Source organism: Tenrec ecaudatus, chromosome 1 (assembly GCF_050624435.1).
Source record: "Tenrec ecaudatus isolate mTenEca1 chromosome 1, mTenEca1.hap1, whole genome shotgun sequence".
Classification (NCBI taxonomy): domain Eukaryota; kingdom Metazoa; phylum Chordata; class Mammalia; order Afrosoricida; family Tenrecidae; genus Tenrec; species Tenrec ecaudatus.
This window is the reverse complement of record NC_134530.1, coordinates 247,850,467-247,871,255: the sequence shown is the minus strand read 5'-3', so window position 1 is coordinate 247,871,255 and position 20,789 is coordinate 247,850,467. Positions and strand designations below refer to the sequence as shown.

Genomic DNA, 20,789 nt, shown 5'->3' with positions numbered 1-20,789 from the left:
TCCTCCTACTGCATTGTCCTAGATTTGGAGGCAGTTGTGGAAGTGCATGGCAGAACATAGTAACTGAAATCTCAGTTTTCTCTGCACAGGGTTGAACAGAAGAGTTCCATGAAATGGGAAAAGAAGACGTGGAGAAGAAGGAACTCTGGAAGGTACCACATACAACTCCTGGTTGTAGAACTGACCCTATTTAACAATATAAAAGGCTTTGAAATCTTTCAGAGATACCACTGACACACATAATATAAATCTGGATAGCATTGGAAATCATTTGAAACTGAAATGACTTTGGAACCAAAACCCAAAGAAAGTTGGTTGAAACATGTGGCCAGCTTAAATTGTTGCTAAAACAAAAATACCAACATTCATCATTTTCAATGTGGTTTAATTAAAATGCAGAGTTCTATAACATGTTTAATAAAAAAGTATACAATCTAAAAATAATCTATATAAACCCAAAACCAAACTCCCTGTTACTGAGTTAATTATAACACAGTAATCCTATAGGACAGGGTAGAACTGCCCCTGTGAATTTCTGAGACTGTAACTCTTTATGAGAGTAAAGTGCTTGTCTTTTTAGTACTCTCTAGTCGAGTGGCTGGTTGTTTCAAACTACTGACCTGGTGGGGTAGCCCAATGTGTAGCTATTGCAGCACTAGGACTCCTACTCAATACACAATGGACTAGGAAAATGACAACTCATACGCTATGGTGCAGTGAACTTACATAATAGGGCCCTTCGAGTCAAACTTTTATATCTCCTACAAAATGACTGGGTAGAATAATGCAAATAGAGTATATGAAATGCTAAAGTGGAGATGGGTAAAATTGATATCTCACTTGGTATAAAATGAGCCAACTCAGAAGCAGAAAGTGGGGGAGTTTACTCCGATCAAGAAAAAACAGACAGGAGTGAGGTGGGTCCTTTAAATCCCAAGATCCCTGTGTCCTGAGACCGCACTATGGCATAGAGAAGCGAGATACAGGAGAGACAGTGTCACCAAGAGCACAGAGAAGAACTTCCCAGACCATGCTCATGCAATCGAGTGGATTCCAGAAGAACAGGGTTGGAGTGCTCCCGTGGGTTTTGGACACTGTAACTCTTTATGAGGGTAGAAAGCTTCCTCTTTCTCCTATGGAGCAACTGGTGGTTTCAAAGGGCTGACCTTTGGTTAGCATTACATATGAAGAACCAAACAAAATGAGGACATTTCCTGATTAAATGAAATGAAGAGAAATGAAAGAACATACAATCATTAGGCCAATCTTAAAGAAATCCTAGAGAGTTCTGCCAGGGAACAAGCAAATCAAAAAGAAAAAAAAAAGACTATCCCCCCCCCAAAAAAAAACACAGAAGATAACCTAAGAATTATATAAGACATCATAAGAGGAAGAGGGTGATAGGGATTTTAAAACATGGAGAAACAATAAAAACATAAATAAATGTTGCATTCAGGAGACACACCAAAAGAAAATAACCATGATATAAAAGAATCAGACTTTCAAAAACTCTGTACAAAGAGAGAATCTTCAGAGTAGCTCAAGATGAAAAAGTTACCCACAAAGGGGACTCAATAGAATAAGTGCTTGCTCAGAAGAAATCAAGTAGACAAGAAGGCAATGGGTTGACATATAAAATTCTGGGGTGGGGTTATGGGGGTGGGGAACTGACAAAGAATTATATACCCAGAATATTTGACCCTCAGATGTGGCAATGAAATGAGAACAATTTAAACTATAAAAGGAATCTGTAAAAACCAGGCCAACTGTACAAAAAATAGCAAGGGAAGTTCTTTGGACATTAGAGTGGCCAAAGTAAAGTAAACTACATGACTGAAAATCAGATACATCAGTTTGTAAATGAAATATTTACAAAATATAGAGAATGAATGGTGCAGTTAAAAACTTTCAAATGGAGAGAATGTCAATTCATTTTCATAAGAAAACAAATTACTTAAAACAGGATGAAATGATAAAATGACAGGGGTAACCTCAAAAAAAGGGAATATACCTTTTCATGAAAATAAGAGGAAAACCATAAAGCAACATTTAATAAACCCCAAAGCAACATCAATGAAGAAAATGACAAGAAAATCCTTGAACAAAATAAATACCAAACAGAAACTTACGTAGAAAACCCCCGCAGTGGGTACACAAAAGCACACATAGCAACATGACAGCAACAAATTCAAACCTATTGATCTCTCCCTGCCATGGAGTCATCACTGGGTCAGAGTGACCCCCTGTGGGTTGCTGAGACTGTGACTGTTTACAGGAGTAGAAAGTCCAGTCTCTCTCCCACGGAGCTGCTGGTGGTGTCAAACTGCAGACCAAGCGGATCACAGACCCACGTGTAACCACTACACCATCAGGGCTCTTCCTTATTGATAATTACACTGAATGTAAACAGATTAAATGCACTAAGAATAAACAGAAAGTAGTAGAATATAGGAAAACAGAATATATCATTGTGCTATCTACAAAAGACAGACCTCAGACATAAAGATGACAATAAAAAATCCTCTAAAAATAAAATAAGATTAAATAGTCAAACCCACTGTTCATTAAGTCCATTCTGATTCATGGTGACCCTACATAAGGTTTCTGAGGCTATACCTCTTTATGGGGACAGACAGTCTAATCTTTCTCCCACAGAGTGACTGCTAACCTTGAGGATAGCAATCCAATGCTTTCCTAACAGCACAATCAAATTATTTCCCATAAAAAAGATCAGAGATGGCCATATTCATCGCTTATAAAATAGACTTTAAGGCAAAAATTAACATAAGAGCCAAGGAAGACACTATGTAATGACTAATGGGTCAGCTGAATAAGAGGACATAGTCATAATAAAGATCTAGTAACTCAAAGCAAAATGCATACGTCAAACACTAATAGAAGTGAAGAGAAATAATTAGCTCTAAAATAAGGCTGTGAGTCTTTAATACATCACATTCAATGAAGGCTAGAAGAACCATAACAAAACTCAACAAGCACAAAGAAGAACTAAACAGCACAATCAGCAAATTTGACTTCATAGATACATATTTCATACATAACACTCTACCCAAGAACAGCATAATTAGATATCAATAAGAATATTAAAAGATATCAATAATAGGAAGATTTCAAAAAGTCATTTGATTTCTTAAATACATGGAGATTGAATAATAATCGTCATAAATACCATGGAGTAATTGAATAAACAAAATACAACTTACATAATATTTGAATCAAACAAGAATGAAAATACAAAATACTCAAAATTTTGGGACATAGCAAAAGCAATGGTCAGAGGGAAATTCATAGTTAAAAACATGAAAGTAATAAAAATAAAAAATGTAAGCACCCAAATCACCCCTTAACCCAACATTTCCAACAATAAGAACACAAGTAGTGAAGTCCTGGTTGGATGGTGAACTAAGCAAACATACTGAAGATACTCTCTAAAACAAAGAAAAAAGATCAACTGAAACAGATATAGATGATGAACCGGGAACCCTGAGCTTCATGTGAGAGGATAGAGCAGTGAATTAAATACTAACTAGGAGAAGAAGCTGAACAGAAGCAACCAAAGAGATTGATAACTTGTTGACTAGCCTGATGTGTTGAGGACCTCTTGAACTTTGGCTAGAGGATTTCTGCCCAGCCAGCAGCCTGGCACACAGTGGTTAAGGATTAGAAAGGTGGCACTCCTTCTTGTTCCCTACACCAGCTTGGTGACCAGAAGTACGGCCATTCCTACCTTCACCCATCTAGCAGCCAGTTACACCATCTTGCCCTCTGACATGCCTGCTCTGCCTTCAGAGCCTTGCCCTTGTAGGCTGTGGGCTGAGATACACCACCCCTTGTCTGGAAGCTTGTAAACTCCCTCTCATAATATCAGTAGAACACACAATTCTGGATCCTTAGCCATGACTGCATGGGCTAGAAATCCTTTCATAACCAGTCACCCAATCCTAGTTGCCTTCTGTGCCCCCCAAATTCCTTCTGGGACAAGTACCTTGACTTTAGGCCCAATCTGAGCCAGCATGAACTGCTTCCAGATCAGGTTCCCTGACTCAAGATAACACAGAGGTCAGCGAGAATGCCATTTAGGACCAGTTTATCACCCCCTTTTGCCCCCAACTCTACCCCCCCCCCCACATGAGATCCATAGCAGGCATCGAGTGCTAACCAATACCAGGTGCTATAACCTACAGTCTTTTGCTTTTTTGGCTTTTTAGTTCATTTGTTGTTTCTTTGATTTAGCTTCCTCTTTTTTCTTCATTATTTTCTTCTATTTCTCTTTTCTTTTACCACTTTTTCCTCTTGTTGGAATTTGTTTTGTGGTTCTCCTTTTTCCCCCTTCCCTAGTTTTGCTTATTATATATCTATTTCTATTGCTCTTCCTATTTTATTTTACTCTGCTTTTGTTTTTATTTTCCTTCCCTTTTCTTTTTCTTCTTACATTCCTTGATATTCACCAGCTTTCCTCTACACATTAAAACATATTTTCAATTATTTTATTTGATTGTTGTTTGTTTTTTCTTGCCCCACAACACAGGAGAGACCACAACACTGTGCCCACATGGCCCATCCTTACCTGAACTTCCTGCAGCTGTATCAGCTAGAAATCCCCTCCCCAATCCTATACTACTAGATCAGTCATAGATAGATAAAAACACCAACCCAAATGGACCTCAACTGCACTATATGAGTAGCAGAGAGAACTACTCATACAATCACATTATGTGTTTATATTCAACAGGGGATTGGTGATCAGAGGCTAATCTCACACCAACACACAATCATCAATTAAATACAAATATTACCACACAAGTCTCCTAGATACAAAAGAAAAGTTCGTGTGAGAACATTGGTTGGTGTGAAGTTTAAAGAGTTGAGCTGAACTTGAGCTTATGGCATGACCTAGTCCAAGGGGATTAGGGTTGTGGGCCATTGGGCATACTATTGAGGCTAAGTGAGGTGGGCCATGTTGAGTTGACCAGAACCCAACTAAATGAAGACAAGATTTTTTGAGCCTGTGCATTGGAGTACATTGCTGCTGACTTTATGGATGGCCTGTCCTGATTTGACTTTGCTTATGGATGCAGTCTCATAAGGTTCCAACTAGAATGAAGATTCTTCACACCAAAAAGCATGCTTGTCTCCTTAGAGCACTGGATTGATATAAATGGGCAATATAGAAATTGGATACTCAAAATATTCAGCAAAGTGGCAGAATACAAGCTCAACATACAAAATCAGCCAGATTCCTTTATACCATAGATTTTCAGACTTATTTGGCAACTGATGGTCTCTGTCTAGAGGAAAGAAGAGTGAAGAAAATTCAAAGATAGATGGAAACACTCAATTCAAAGGAGTAACGGCTCTCTCAAACATCGGGTTTTCCACTCATGAGACCAGAACAAATGGTGCTCAGGTACTAGTACAAACCGCTCTGAAAGGGGTCATATGAGAAAGTCTGGATAGGACAGATAAACCAACCCCTCAGGACCAATAATGAGAGTAGTGATACCAGGAGGGGAAGGAGAAGGTGGTAGAGAGGGGGGGAACCCGATCATAATGGTCTACATCTAACCCCTCCCAGGGAGGCAGACAATAGAAAAGTGGGTGAAGAGAGACCATGGTCAGTGTAAGACATGGAAAAATAATAGCAATTTATAAATTATGAAGTGCTGGTGAGGGAGGGAGGGTGGGGGAGGGGCAAATGAGGGGCCAGTACCATGGACTTAAATAGAAAGAAAATGTTTTGAGAATGATGATGGCAAAAAAATATATAAAAATATGCTTGATACAATGGATGGATGGATGGATTGTGATAAGAGCTGTACGAACCCTCAGTGAAATGATTCTTAAAAAAAGAAAGAAAGAAAATCCTGGATAGAGTGGGAGAAAAACATTGAACAAAATTCAAAACAATAATAACTGGGTCTACTGGTTGGACAGACACGGATGGGACTCCTGAAGTCTTTAATCCCCCTTCAAGTCTAGTGATGAAATATACCCATGACTCAATTTTAAGCCAAACATTTGAGGTTAAAAGCTCAGAAGGATTTAAAAAGAGGAGGAATGGAAATAGAAGATGCAAGAAGTGGAGGAAGTAATGTTACATTGTCAGAGGAGGAATAGTGCACCCAATGACATGAGCAAACTGTGTTTGAAATATTTAATGGAAAATGGATTAGCTCAGTGAACCTTTGCTCAATTATAATATATTTAAAAGTATGAATGATTGTTGAAAGAAAAAAATACATCTGATTTTTTTAATGTCCATAGATACACCTATTCCTCACTTATCAACTAACTTTATTATCTGACATTCCACATTTATGACAATAATTAAAAAATTGCTATCAACTACTTTGCCTATTAACAATATATGTTTGGCAGTAATGATCCCTGAGTCCCTGATAGGGTCACTGACTGGTAGATGCTGTTTGCAAATAGGAAAAAAGCTCACACTGTATAGTACTTATCCTTGAAGGGAAGATGGGGTGTCTGTGCCAGGCAAAGTTAATGAGGGGTTTGTGTTGGGTGCATGGGAATGGGATGCTGCCTCCGGGGTCCTGGAAGCTCCCAGGAGACTTAGAACTGGGCAGCTGAAGCCGGTGTCCAGAAGGTAGGTGGTCCTTGGGGTTGAAGAAGCAGCAGGACCTGAGTTTGGCCAAGCACCCAGCTCCAAGGAGCAAAGGGACAGCCTGAGCTATGTTAAGAAGGATTCTAGGAGGCACAGGTAAGAGTGGGGCAGCCTACCTGCTATTCCTTCAAGTTCAAAAATCACCAAAATTCTAAGAATGATTATAAGACCAATTCCCGTAAAGAATTCTTCGATTAAATTATTTACTCAAGATTCCACAGAAAGCAAATGACCAAATGCCTACATTTGCATGAGACTAAGACGGAGTTGATGATCAACCTAATATCACGTTTGATATGGTTGGAGGATCCACAAAAATAAAGGAAATCCTTCTAAAGAGGAATTGTCACAACAGTAGCAATAACAGTCACATCATCCTGAAGATGAGATAGGACTGAAAATGTTTTGTTATACATAAGGTTATCATCAAACTTATTTCTAGAGGAAACAAACAAACAAAAACTTACCTTTTCTTTTAAATTAGTAGCGTCAGCCTGCACATCAGAGATATATGCTTCCAAATTTTCTTTAAATTTAGAAAAAGCAACATCTTTATTTGCTTCACTTAACTTCACAGCTGCTTTCAGCTGACTAAATTTGCTAAGAAGGATTTTATACAAGGCAACATTTTCTTCTGGAATAATGATCTGATAATACTTTATAACTGCATTAAGTTGAGCAATGGCTAAGTACTCTCTTTCTAATTTAGGTATTTCTAAGGAAACTTCATCCAAAAAAGTAAAATGGTTCACAAATTCTTCTATTTCAGTGGGTTCACATTCCAGTTTTCTCAATGATGATTCTATTACCTGAAATCATTGACACATCAATTATAATTATATAATGATTTTCAGTATTATAATATTCTTTTTAACTTATCTAAGAAACAATGATACATTTAGAAATATTAAAACCACATCTAGACATTAGTCTAAATATGGTTTAAAAATTAGGTCATCAACATGATCAAATTTTATTGTTAACTGAAATAATTTATTATATTTCTTAAGTAAACTAAATGCTGCTAAAACATAAAAGAAGTCCTATTATGAATAACTGCTTACAGAAATAAATGTACTAACAATAACAAGGATATGACTGAAATATGAGTAGGCAAATTAATTGTTACCATTTTTTGAGTGTTAATATGCAAAACTATATAAACATATATTTTTTAATTTCTCATTAAGCTTATGTTTTCCAAATAGGTGTTATTCTAGTTTCCAAAGGAGGACAAGTCTTTGAGGAATTAATTAGCCTAAGATATGAAGTTCAGTAAGATGTAGAGCTATGATTCAAAGCCCCATGTGACTCTAAACTCTGTTCTTCTCAATTATATTGTCCTTTTGTATCTATTGTAAATCCGTAACATGTATACTTTTCATAAATGTATGCATATAATTCCATAAAAATTGAAGACAACTATTTCTATATTTAAAGTATAATTGTTATATTATCCTATTTCAAGGTCTTTTATGAAATATTTATGCATTCTTTCAAAATCAATATTATAAAACTCTTTTTCAAAAGTTTTATTGGCATGTAATTCACATATCAAACAACTGACTAGTTCAATCACATCAAGAGGAGTTATACAGAGGAAAGCAAGATGGCAACCAAGTAACATTGCAGAGAAGGGACTCCACAGAGACCAGTACAAAGGAGAAATGGAGAGGGGTAATCTACGCTTCCAGATCGCAGGATTCTCAGCATAAAGAGAAGTAGACACAAATTTATTGAGCAGCAAAGTCTGCTGATACACTCCATTTGTCATTGGCCCTTGGCACTAGCTGGCTCAGTGTAATTTCCCAGCCCAGGAGCTAGCTAAGATGGCAGAGTGGCTGAGCTTCAGGGACATAGCTCTATGGGGCCAGTTTGAGGGCTGATATAAACACAAGTAGACTCGGCTCTCAGTGAAGGGAACTCCAGTCTGATACCCTAGTAGCGCTAAATCCCCAATAACAGGGGCAGCACAGCCTACCCAAGCTGCTTTGGGATAGCTCTACAGGGCAGCCTGGAGCAGGGGTAAAGAGTGAGTAGACTAACTCTCCACACAAGCCTGGAGCTCCGGCCCCACTTGGCAAAACTAATCCCCTTCCCTGAAGTACAGTTCTGTGCACTCCTCCGCCTTTCTCAAGATACCCCAAAAGCACATAAAGAAAGACCATTTTTCAGGCCTTAAAAAAACAACCCAAAACTTCTTTGGGTATTAGCTAAGACACACCTTGTCTATCAACCAAGTATTATCATAACAGTACAAGTAGAAAGTACAACAGGGGTTTAATAAAGTATAGGCGGGGAGTTTGGATCTGAGTTGAAGACTAAAAGCCTTGGGGTCCAGAAGCGGCTCTGGATTCACACACCTAGCTATTCATCAATCATCTCATGACTCCAGCCCCTGGTCAGCACCCCAAGCCACTCAGATAAGTAGTCTGCCCTCTGAATAGGATATTGCTTCATTCCTCCCTCCTATACCACCTAGGCAGGTGGAAGGGATAGACCCCATTTTCCCACCCCAACTTGGCCCCTCCATCATCCAAAAAGAGCAAACCCCATCCCCTCTGACCTGATTTACCAGAGGTCTATTCTGTTAAGATAGGTAAGCTCAATCATATGAATATAGGACTTTAAGCCATATCATCCAGTAACATCACTCCCCTAGCCTTAATATTAACCATACCCTAACAGCCTATTACATTACAAGGTAGTAAAAACCTATTGTCAGATACTGTCCCCAACTACTTAGAAGACTTTTGCTCCACACAGTTCAGAGCCAAAACTCCTGTGCAAAGCTTAGAGCCCAAATAAACATATATTAACACCTCTCCAGATTCTTACTCTAGTATTATTTTTCTACTATTATTTTAAAAACTTTTGTCTCTTGCCCTGTCCTACTTTAATTTAAAAATCTAGATAGCCCTTGAACCTCTCTTTGTTCTCTTTCTTTTCTTCTCATTAAACCTTTTCTTTCCTTCTCACTTCCTTAATCCAAAAGCTGACACGACTCTTACATTTTTCCTATCAAATATTATTTCCTATTCCTCTATCATTGCAAAGCAATTTGAGGGGGGCATCTAACTTCTTTTGTTTTAACCATGAAATAATGTTACCCGATCCCTCTCTTTTTGCTTATTCTTTCTTTTTCCCTCCTCTAGTTCTTCCTCTTCCACTTTTTGATCTCTCCCCTAACACCTAATCTAACACTCTCCCCTAGATACTTAATACAAACTGTCCATCACTCCTCTACTCCACCACCTAACAGAGTTAATCACTCCCACATAGCACCACCTCCCTAAAACCTCTAATAGCTACATCAAAATGTCAAGGAAACAACAGAAGATATTGGTATACACATAAACACACACACACACACACACACGCGTGCGCGCGTGCGCGCGCGCGCCCGCGCAGAGAAACAGAAACCAACAAATACCAACAAGACTTAAATGATATACCTGAAATTGATTAGGCTATGGAATTACCAGGAAACGAATTTGAAGGATGATTTTACTCAGCAGAGATGAGATGAATACAAGAGATAAATGATACAAGAGATGAATGAAGAGTCTGAGCGGGAGAGTGAAAAATGGAAAAGCTAGTAACCCCCCTACATGCTGTAGAAGAAAAACCCCAAACAGAAACACAAAAGTCAAACACAAATATAGAAGAATTAAACAATACTATAAAGGAACAGAGAAACAGAATTGAAGAGATGGGGATCTGAATTAGAGAGCTTGAAGACAAACCTATAGACTACAATGTAAAAGAAGAACAAATAACAAAGAATGCACAAGAGACAAATGAACAACCTACATCTTCTATAATTACAGAAGAGGAAGGAACAAAAATGTCCACACAGAGAATAGCACAAATTCTCCTGTAAGAAAACGTTCTTCAATGTCTAACGGATGAAAATAATTATGCAGGAAGCCAATTATTCAGAATCCCAGAAGGAAAACTCCCCTTCATATTGTAATTAAGATATCAAACATCAACAACAAGGGCAAAATTCTATGAGTAGCCAGAGACAAAAGAACAACCAAAAAATCCAGTTATGAATTCCATAGCTGTTCCTATCCTGGATTTCATCTACAGGAAAACAAGCATGAAACCAAAATAAACTAAACAAACCTAACAACAACCGCAAAATAAAAGAGAAAAACCTCAAATATACTGAAGGGAACACACATAGTAGGAGATGAAACAAATGATTGGGACCTAATTAAAAATAAGATACTATATGCAGTGAAAGACTTCATCAAAAGAGTAAAAAGAGAACCCACAAAAGAGCAATTACATACAATTAAAGTTATCTCAAATTTCTTAGCAGAGACTAAGTAGGCAAGAAGACAATGGAGTGATGTCAACAAAGCTCTGGAGGTAAAACAAACAGAACAAAACCGTTAACCTAGAATCTTGTACCCAGCAAAAATATCACACAAATATGAAGGGGAAATAAAAATATTCCAAGACAAGGAGAAATTAAAAGAATTCACAAAAATAAGACCACCACCACAGAAAATACTCACTGAAGTACTATAGACAGAAAAACCAACAAGAACACACAAACCTGAAACCAACATACAAGACAATTCCTCACAAAAACAACAAATTTGGATGGAGGAACATCCAAAGCAATGGATTAATATAAGAAGAACAGAGAAACTAAACCCAACGCATACACACACAACATGCACAAATATAAATCAAAATGATAGTAACAAATACATACAAATCAATAATCTCACAGGATGTTAATGGACTAAATGCACCCATAAAGAGAGAGTAGAAGAATGGATAACACAGCAAAATCCACCAGTTTGCTGCCTACAAGAAACACACCGCACAAACCAAGACAGGAACAGACTCAAAATCAGAGGCTGCACAAATGCATACAAAGCAAACAGCAACTAAAAGAAAGCTGCAGTAGCAACATCAATCTCCAAGAAAGTAGACTTTCTTCCTTGGAGGCGGAAGAGATTCCCTCTCTCTATTCACTCCCTTGAAGACACTCTGCTGACAAAACACATGTAACTACACTAATACCCTTAGCTGGAGAAGCCACGTGGAGTCCCAAGCCAATGCTGAGATGCTTATGCCGTCACTGGATCCAAAGACTTTCTACCCACTGGCCTGTGATCGTCCCGAGTTCAGCATCATTGCACGTGTTTCGTGAGTCTGAAGAGGACTTTATAGATTGGTATCAGACATATGGGCTAATATTGACCTTATAGGCTTGGTCTTGACTGGGTTGGGATAATTTCTTAATGTGCAATTACCCTTTATATAAAATTCTCTCATACACATATGAGTTTCTATGGATTTGTGTCTCTAGTCTACCTGGACTAACTCACCATACAACATTGAGACAAGGCTGTGACAGATCAACAGGTCCTGCACAGGAATGAGGGGAGAAACTTGCTGGAAAGTCGGGTGAAGAACAGGGGAAGGGAGCACCTACATTTTAGAAGAGGCACTGCTATTTCTGTTGGTGGTTATGGTGGGTAAATAGGCAGGAGCAACCTCACAGGAGGAAGACATGCTAATCAATAATTACAGGGAACCTAAGGGGGCAATAAATCTGATTTTATGTTGCTGTGTAAATGCTACCAATATGTTTCTACCCAACCCTTGTGAATCACCCAATGGACTTAGCATCACGATGACCTTAGATGTTGGCCTTACAGAAGACATAGCACCCCCAAGGGCATACCAGAATAATTCATCATAGAAACCTAACTCAATGAATGAACTGAGTCCTACCTCAAAACTATGTGTACCATTGGACTAAGGACTGAAATACTGCAATGGGAGAGGAAGCAAAAGGTTGGCACACCAAGTCTGTGGAAATAGCAGTCATTGGATCCAGAATGGGACCACTGGCTAAGTGAGTTTCCAGTGAAAAGGGACCCAGACCACCATATATTTTATACCTCGCTTCTCCTCTTGCATTAATAACACAGATTTTAATCTGTTATGCAAGGGTCTACACTTACAAGATTTGATACAGGAAATTTTCCCCTAACATCAATTCTCATGCTCAGTGCTCAATCAAGAAATCAACAAAGCAACAACACATGATTGCAGCTTGTAGTTGGAATATACTCCTTATACCCACAGTATCTTACATTAGATGTCATGGATAAATTATTGATGCTATAATCACTTTATACCCCAGGAGGATGGTTGACACTATTTTTCTCTTTTGTTTCTTTAGTTTTATTTTCTACTTTTGTTTCATTTCTTTTTGCTTTTGTGTTGGTGGTGGTCTTGTGGGTTTTTGTTTTTGCCATAATACAACCACCAAAGCAAACCAGGGTCATTCATAATCCAGGGACAAGTAGATGGATTCTGGGCTCCCATTTAACTTTAGCCACAATCCAAGAACAATTAGTTCTTATAACATGGCCTTGCTCAAGACTTGCCTTCAAGAAAGATAAGAATGCTACACCAAAACGTGACTATGGGTGAAGGAGAAAGAGTTGTTGCTCAATGGGCATTGAGTTTATGTTAATGGTGGTGGGACAATTTGGAAAAGGATATCAATAATGGCGGTGCATCACGAAGAGTATAATCAATGGCGCAGAATTATACATGTAGAAGTTGTTGAAGTGGAAAATGGTTTGTTGTGTATATGTTTTCCACAATGAGAAAAAAATTACATAAATAACAATGAGTAAAAGGAAAAAGAAAATGTTCTACAATTTAATGTGATCACTGTACAACTGCTTTTGATATGACTTAATTATTGATTGCTTGACAAGTGGATTAAGTGCTAATAAAACCAGTTGAAAAAAAAGAGTTTTGCCATCAGTTCTAGGACATTTTCTTCTTTCTTGTACTCCTTGTTAGTAGTTATGCATTTCCCCTCTTCCTGCTGTGTCACCCCCCAAGCAACCATTAATCCAGTTTCTGTCACTATAGAAGCACCTATCCTGGACTGAATATACAGAAAAACTTTAAAAATCAAAAACACAAACTAACAGTGATAAAGTAAAACAGATAAAAACCTAAATCTGAAAGAAAACAAAAAATATTTAAAACTAGATGGAATTTAAATGGGTAATAAGGGAGATCAAATGATAGGGTGCTAAATTTTAACCTAACAGTATCTGCAACAATCCACTTTCCAATACATTCTACATGTTAACAAGGCTCTTCACATTGCTGGTCCATGGTCAGAGGGGAATTCATGAGGAGCTTAATCCTTTGGGAATACTTTTTGTAACTTAAGTTTTAACTTAATCTAAGAAATAGATACATTAAAAAATAAGTTTCGATGAGACAGTCAGGGTGCAGTATAACACAGATGAAACACACAATTTTCCTCTGGTTCTTTGGTGTTTCCTTCACTCCACTATCATGACCTCAATTCTACAAATTGAATTAGACCAGAGCATGCACACTGCTGTTGATAAGAGACCGCAACATAGTGAATCCAGGATAGATAACCCCCTTAGGGCCAACAATGAGGGTAGAGATACCAATAGGATTAAGGGAGGGTGTGGGGAGAAAAGGGGAATCAATCACAAGGATCAACCTAGAACCCCCTCCCAGGGGGACGAATAACAGAAAAGTGGGTGAGGGGTGATGGAGGATGATGCAAGATATGGAAATAATCATCTATAACTTATCAAGGGTTCGTAAGGGAGGGTGGGCGCAGGAGGGAGGGGGAAGAAATGGGGAGCTGACATCAGGGGTTCAAGTGGGAAGAGAATGCTTTGAAAACAATGATGGTGGCATATGTGCAAATGTTCTTGACACACTAGATGAATGTATGGATTGTGATAAGAAATGTAAGCACCCCCCCTAAAAGTATTTTAAAAATTAACTTCATTTTCAATATTCATAAAGTGGCATCATTAATTCCTTGTGTATATTTCTTTAATAATTTAGACAATATTTTAATTATAAAACAATAAATACTGGACACCAATGTGCATTGTAGCACTATTCACAAGAGTCAAAACATATAACAATATAAATTTCTATTAGCAGATGAATGCTTAACCAATGAGTGTTGCAGACATACATGGGTCATGAGGGAAGGTAAAAAGAGTTGGGGACTAGAATTCCAGCTCATACACACCTGGATTTATTCTATGCAAAACGTGTTAAAGGTGTGTCTGTGAAGACCACAGGCAAGTTCTCAGTCATGTATCTGTCTTATTCTCTCTAGGGAACTGCAACAAACAATGTCCAATGAAAACCGTGACTTCTAAGGGGACCCGCTGGTCCAATTAAATCCCAAGCGTGGAGATGGACTGAAAAGGTTAGTGACTATCTTTGTTTATTCTAAAGAAGTCAGAGCGGTTTCTATGGTTTGGCAGCAATAGTATTTATTTTTCTTCATATCTATATCTATCATTCATCTATGTATCTATCTATCTATCTATCAATCATCTATCAATCTATCATCTATCTATCTATGCACCTATCTATCTATCTATCTATCTATCTATCTATCTATCTATCTATCATCTATCTATCTATGCACCTATCTATCTATCTATCTATCTATCTATCTATCTATCATGTATCTATCTATAGATTTATCTATCTATGCATCTATCTATCTATTGATCTATCTATCATGTATCGATCTATCTGCTGTTAGTGCCATCATGTCGGTTCTACCTCATTGTGACTCATGCACAACTTCGTCCAGTCAAATGCCGTTCCCAACTTGTTCAGTTTAAATGCATTGTAACAGCTCATGTAAACCCATCAACTGCGCGCTCTTCCTCTGACACCCCCCCCACCACCACCACTTTAAGAATGTCTTTCTCCAGGGACACATCTTGCCTGACAGCATGTCCAAGGCATTATTTTGCTTCCATGCTGACTCTGACCCCTAGCGACTCTATAGACAACAGAATGAAACACTGAACTATTACGCACTATCCAGACCTGCATTGTGATGTCTGAGCTCATTATTGCAGCCACTGTGTCTGTCATGTCCTTGATGATCTCCCTCTCTTTAGATGGCCTACTCTACCAGACTGAAAGCTTTTTTTGTTGAACTTCTTCCAAGACAGATATTTGTTTGTTGAGCAATCGATACTACTTCCAATATTCAGCACCACAATTCAAAGGCATCAGTTCTTCTCTGGGCTTCCTTATTCATTGTCTGGCTTTCACTTGCATATGAGGCCACTGAAAATAGCGTGGATGTTTTCATGGTTATGTGTACCTCAGTCTTAAAAGTGGCATTTTTGCTTTTTAAAATGTGTATTAAGAAAACTTTATTTTGAATGGTTTTAAAAATATGTCATTTCTAGAATTGTTGTCCAACATTTACTTTCAGAACTGTTATGCTGAGACGAGCCCTATAACAGTTTAATTACTATCATTCTGAATCTTTATAAAATGCATAAAATAAGTATGTTTATTAGTGATAGTAGTTTGTAGTTATTTGGGACTTCAGAAATTTCTAAAATTTCCTGAAATTATACTGACTTCATTTGAAAACTTGACTTTATCCAATTATAATCATTTAGCATGTGGTGGAAGTTTTAAAATATATAATTAAATCATTTTATTAGGGGCTTGTAGAACTCATCACAATCCACTTCACCGAGATCTCCGAGCAGATTTGTCCAGTTAAATACTCCGTTTGCTGTTCCTGACTGCTCCTTCCATAGCCATTGATTGTGGATCCAAGCAAAATGATGACCAGGAGAATTTCAGTCTTTGTGTATCGTGATGTTGTTTGTTCACCCAGTTGAGAGGAATTTGTGTTTGTTCCGTGAGGTGTGGTCCATAAGGGTCTTCATCATAAGGGCTTCAAGCCCTCTTCACTTTCAGCAAGTAAGGTGGTGTCATCTATATATGAAAGCTGTTCATGAACTTTCCTGCAATGCCAATACCTTGTTCTTCATTAACTGCAGTTTCTTAGATGATTTGCCCAGCACACAGATGGAATAATTATGGCGAAAGGATACAGCACTGATGGGCAACTGTCTGATGTTAAATTATGCGATATCCCCATTATCTGTTCAACGGATGGTCTCAGTCTATGTGTAGGTTTTTCAGGAGCACAATTAAGGGCTCTTCATTTGATTTTCTAACCCCACGTCTTTGTTCATTTCATTATACTACTGTACACTGTCTTGTCAAAGTGCCCTTTGAAACATTCTGTTCAGCTCTTTTACGTCATCATTTCTTCCATTTGCTTTAGTTAATCTACCTTCAAGAGCAGGTTTCAGAGTCTTTTCTGATATTTTCTTTCTTTCTTGTCTTTTTAATGATGTCTTGGTTTCCTCATTTATGATATCTTTAAATGTCATCCCACAGCTCTTCTTGTCTTCAATCATTAATGTTCAGTGCATCAAATATATTGTTGACATGGTAGCTAAATTCAGGTGGAATAGACTCAAAGTTGTATTTTGGCTCTCCTGGAGTTGTTTTAATTTTCTTCAGCTTCCACTTGAACTTGCATAAGAGCAACTGATTGTCTCACCGTCTGCTCTTGGTCTTTTTCTGACTGATGATATTGGTCTTCTCCATGGTCTCTTCCCAAGGATACAGTCTTTTTGATTCCTGTGTATTCCTTCTGGTGAGGTCCATGTGTATAGTTGCTACTATTTACCATATATACTCGTGTATAAGCCAAATTTTTTCAGCACATTAAAAAAACCATTTCATTGGGGGCTCGTACATTCTTATCGCAATCCATACATCCATCCATTGTGTCAAGCACATATGTACATTTGTTGCCATCATTTTCAAAACATTTGACTTCTACTTGAGCCCTTAATATCAGCTGCTCATTTTCCCCCCTTCCTCCCCTCTCCCCCTCCCTCATGAACCCTTCATAATTCATATTATTATTTTTCCATATGTTATACTGTCTGATGTCTCCCCCTGCCCTCTTCTCTGCTGTCCATCCCCCAGGGAGGAGGCTATATGTAGATTCTTGTAATCAATTCCCCCTTTCTACCCCACTTTCCCTCCACCCTCCAGGCACCACCACTCTCACCACTGGTCCTGGATTCCCTGTGTTTCCAGTTCTTATCTGTCCCGGTGTACATCCTCTGGTCCAGCCAGATTTGTAAGGTAAAATTGGAATAATGATAGTGGGGGGAGGAAGCATTTAGGAACTAGAGGAAAGTCATATGTTTCATCATTGCTACCCTGCACCTGGACTGGCTCATCTTTCAGCACATTTTTAATGCAGTTTTTTGTGGCAAAATTAGGTGCCTTGGCTGATATTCAGATTGGCTTATATTCGACTATCTATGGTATGTTGTTGAAAAGGTTTTTTTTTTACAATAACTCCTGATCTTACAAAATTCTATCATGCAATCTTTGCTGTCATTTTTATCACCAAGTTTATATTTTCCACCTGGTCATCCTTCTTCTCTTTGAAAGTTACCAACTTTCAGATTACAGTTTTCAGTAATTATCAGTGCATCTGAGTTACATGTTTGATCATTTTCGACTGTAGATGTAGGAAATCTTCAGTGAACTCATCTTTGGCACTAGTGCTTGCTGTTCTGATTTGAGTAGCAGGCACATGAACTGGTCTTTCTCATAACACCATGGATATTATCCTGTGACTGACCATGTTGTCCTTCAGGATAGCTCTTGAAATGCTCCTTTTGATGATGAATGTGATGCCATCCCTCTTGAATTTGGTATTCTCAGCATACCAAAATAATGGTCGATGCTAGTTCATTTCAGCTCCTCAATGCCTAGGGTATTAATTTAGATGCGTTCTATTTGTGAAAATTTCCAGCTCCCATCTTAATGCATGCCTTCAGCATTATGGGCATGATTTTTCTACCCAGTCTATGTTCCAAATGGCTTCAGATGAACAAGCCTAGTTGTCAGGGGACTAGGAAGCACAGCACACAGAGGCAGCAGGGAAAAACCAAAATTCTCAGGCTTAAAACTTATGTCTTGATTTAAAACATAAGTAGAAAATAATTGTATTTCCAAGGAAATCCTAATACTTGCTAGTAATTAGTGACAGTTCTTAAGACATATTCAGATCTTCAAATTCATAGAAACAGGAAATGCACTGTTATGCCCGTTTAAAGCCCAGCTCCAGTGCCCAGTGCCCAATTTGGATGATGTCTCCGAGAATCACCCAGCGAATAATTCTCCAGGGCACACCTAGGGGGTCACTGAACACAACAGACCAGGAAGAATCTCTGAGAGAACTGAGCGGCCCAATTAGCAAACCAAGCAACTTCTTCTACAAGTAACGATGAAGATTTTCACGATTTCTGCCCAACTAGACTTACCATTTGCTCTGAACTACTCCCCATGCTTGTTTTACATTTTCAATTTTACAGGCGAGTTCTATAGTCAGACTGTTTCTTCTCCACCGCCATACGCTGGGTCAGTGAAAGCATTTAGCTTGCCTTTCACTTATAGTTCATCACCACATGACATGGAAGACCGAGTCTGACCTAGAGTTCATAAAATTTGAGTCGCACATAGAAACTGGTCTCTTTTCTTTTTAAAAATCATTTTATTAGGGGCTCATACAACTCTTATCACAATCCATACATACATCCATTGTGTCAAACACATTTGTACATTCATTTGCCCTCATCGTTCTCAAAACATTTGCTCTCCACCTAAGCCCCTGGCATCAGCGCCTCATTTCCCCCTCCCTCCCCACTAATCTGTTTTCTTTAGGGAGGAGGTGTGAGTCTTTTATTTTAAAAATGTTGTTGTTGTTGTTGCTGTTAGGGGCTCCCTTCCATGAGGGAAGGTGTCTCTTCCACTCTATGTTCATTGATCACCATAGGAGAAGTGATTGCTGAAAAAAAGAGAAAGAAACTGGGCAGGTATAGTGCAGACCAGAAGCTGCATTGTCCAGAGAGCAGAATGTGTCCTGCCCCGCTTGTTGTACGGTGAATGGCATTCACTGTAGCCAGTTTATTTTGGTAATTTTTTCAAAATAACTAGTATTGTTGGGTGGATTATATCTCTCTAATTCTGACCTCATTTTTGAGAAGGTTAACTTCAAGCAAATTTAAGACATCTATTCCAGACTTTATTTGGAATATTTTAAAAAAATCTCTTTTTGGCTTAATTTGTTGTCTTACTTTTCAGTTTCGGCAGTACTCAGGTTAAGAATGTTATTTTCCTCTAAAACTCAATAGACAGGAAGAAGGATATGATTAGCCCATGGGACAAACTGAGACAGATAATAAAAGTTGACTGACTAAAAACACAGCCCATTCCATTTCTTGTTTATCTTCTTATTACTGTAGAAGACAAGAAATTAAAATTTTTCTCACTTAGCCAGATCCCTTCGTATCTGGCATTGGCCATGTGAGCCAGTTCTGACAACGAGAAGAGAACTTTCCCACAGTGTTTTGGCTTTATCTTTGCTCTTGTGTGGGTGTCAGCACAATACCCAGGGCAGACCATCTCATGACAACAGGTTAGAAGGAATGAAGGACGCTAGTTCTCAGATGGCATTATCACCAATAGACTAGCCCTGAGTTGCCAAATCCGCCACTTCTTTTACCTGAGTTACCAACCTCCCCCCACTTCTTGAGAAAAACAAACCCCGCATTTAATAAACTGTTGTTTTTCAATTTTTCTGACAATCTTTGTGGGATGCAATCCTAAATGTAACAGAGTAATTCTTGTTTTTATGTTATAGAACGAAGACCTTACAAAGTGCAGCCTGTGCTTGACTACCAAACACAAGGGTGGCGATTCCAACCCACCCAGAAGGCCTTGTCCTAAACTCTGAGTTGGCAGGGACTTGGCAGTGAGTTTTGTTGGCTGGAATGAACATCATGACAGGGGCTTAGATTATGCGGTTGAGCAGATGAATGTTAATGGGGCTCAGTGGACTCTTATCCAGAGACTGAGCCCTGTTCGCCTGACTGGGAGCATTTTATTAGGAAGGGGAGTTGATTTGCAGGGCTTGGGGGGTAGGGTGGGGAGTGTGTGTGTGTGTGTGTGTGTGTGTGTGTGCGTGTGCGCGCATGATGTGGGCCTCTTTTCATGTTCCATAGGTTTCTTTGTCTCTGAGCTGGACTTTGCTCCTCAGGAGCAGTGCTTTGTCCCTGTTTTGGCAGAACTAAAACAAACAAACAAACAAATAATTATGGATTGGTTCTGCTGAACCGGTGGGGATAGGCTAAAGTCCCACCATGGCTTTTACATAAGA

At 38.5% G+C, this 20,789-nt stretch overlaps 1 protein-coding gene across 1 annotated transcript in view; it reads right to left on the bottom strand.

Moving 5' to 3' along the window:
• Positions 1-20,789, bottom strand: part of DNAH14 (dynein axonemal heavy chain 14) — a 419,312-nt gene that overhangs the window by 317,553 nt on the left and 80,970 nt on the right. Inside the window, exon 16 of the mRNA XM_075542667.1 lies at positions 7,111-7,452. Within this exon, the coding sequence (XP_075398782.1) occupies positions 7,111-7,452 (342 nt within the window). The remainder of the gene's footprint in view (positions 1-7,110; positions 7,453-20,789) is intronic.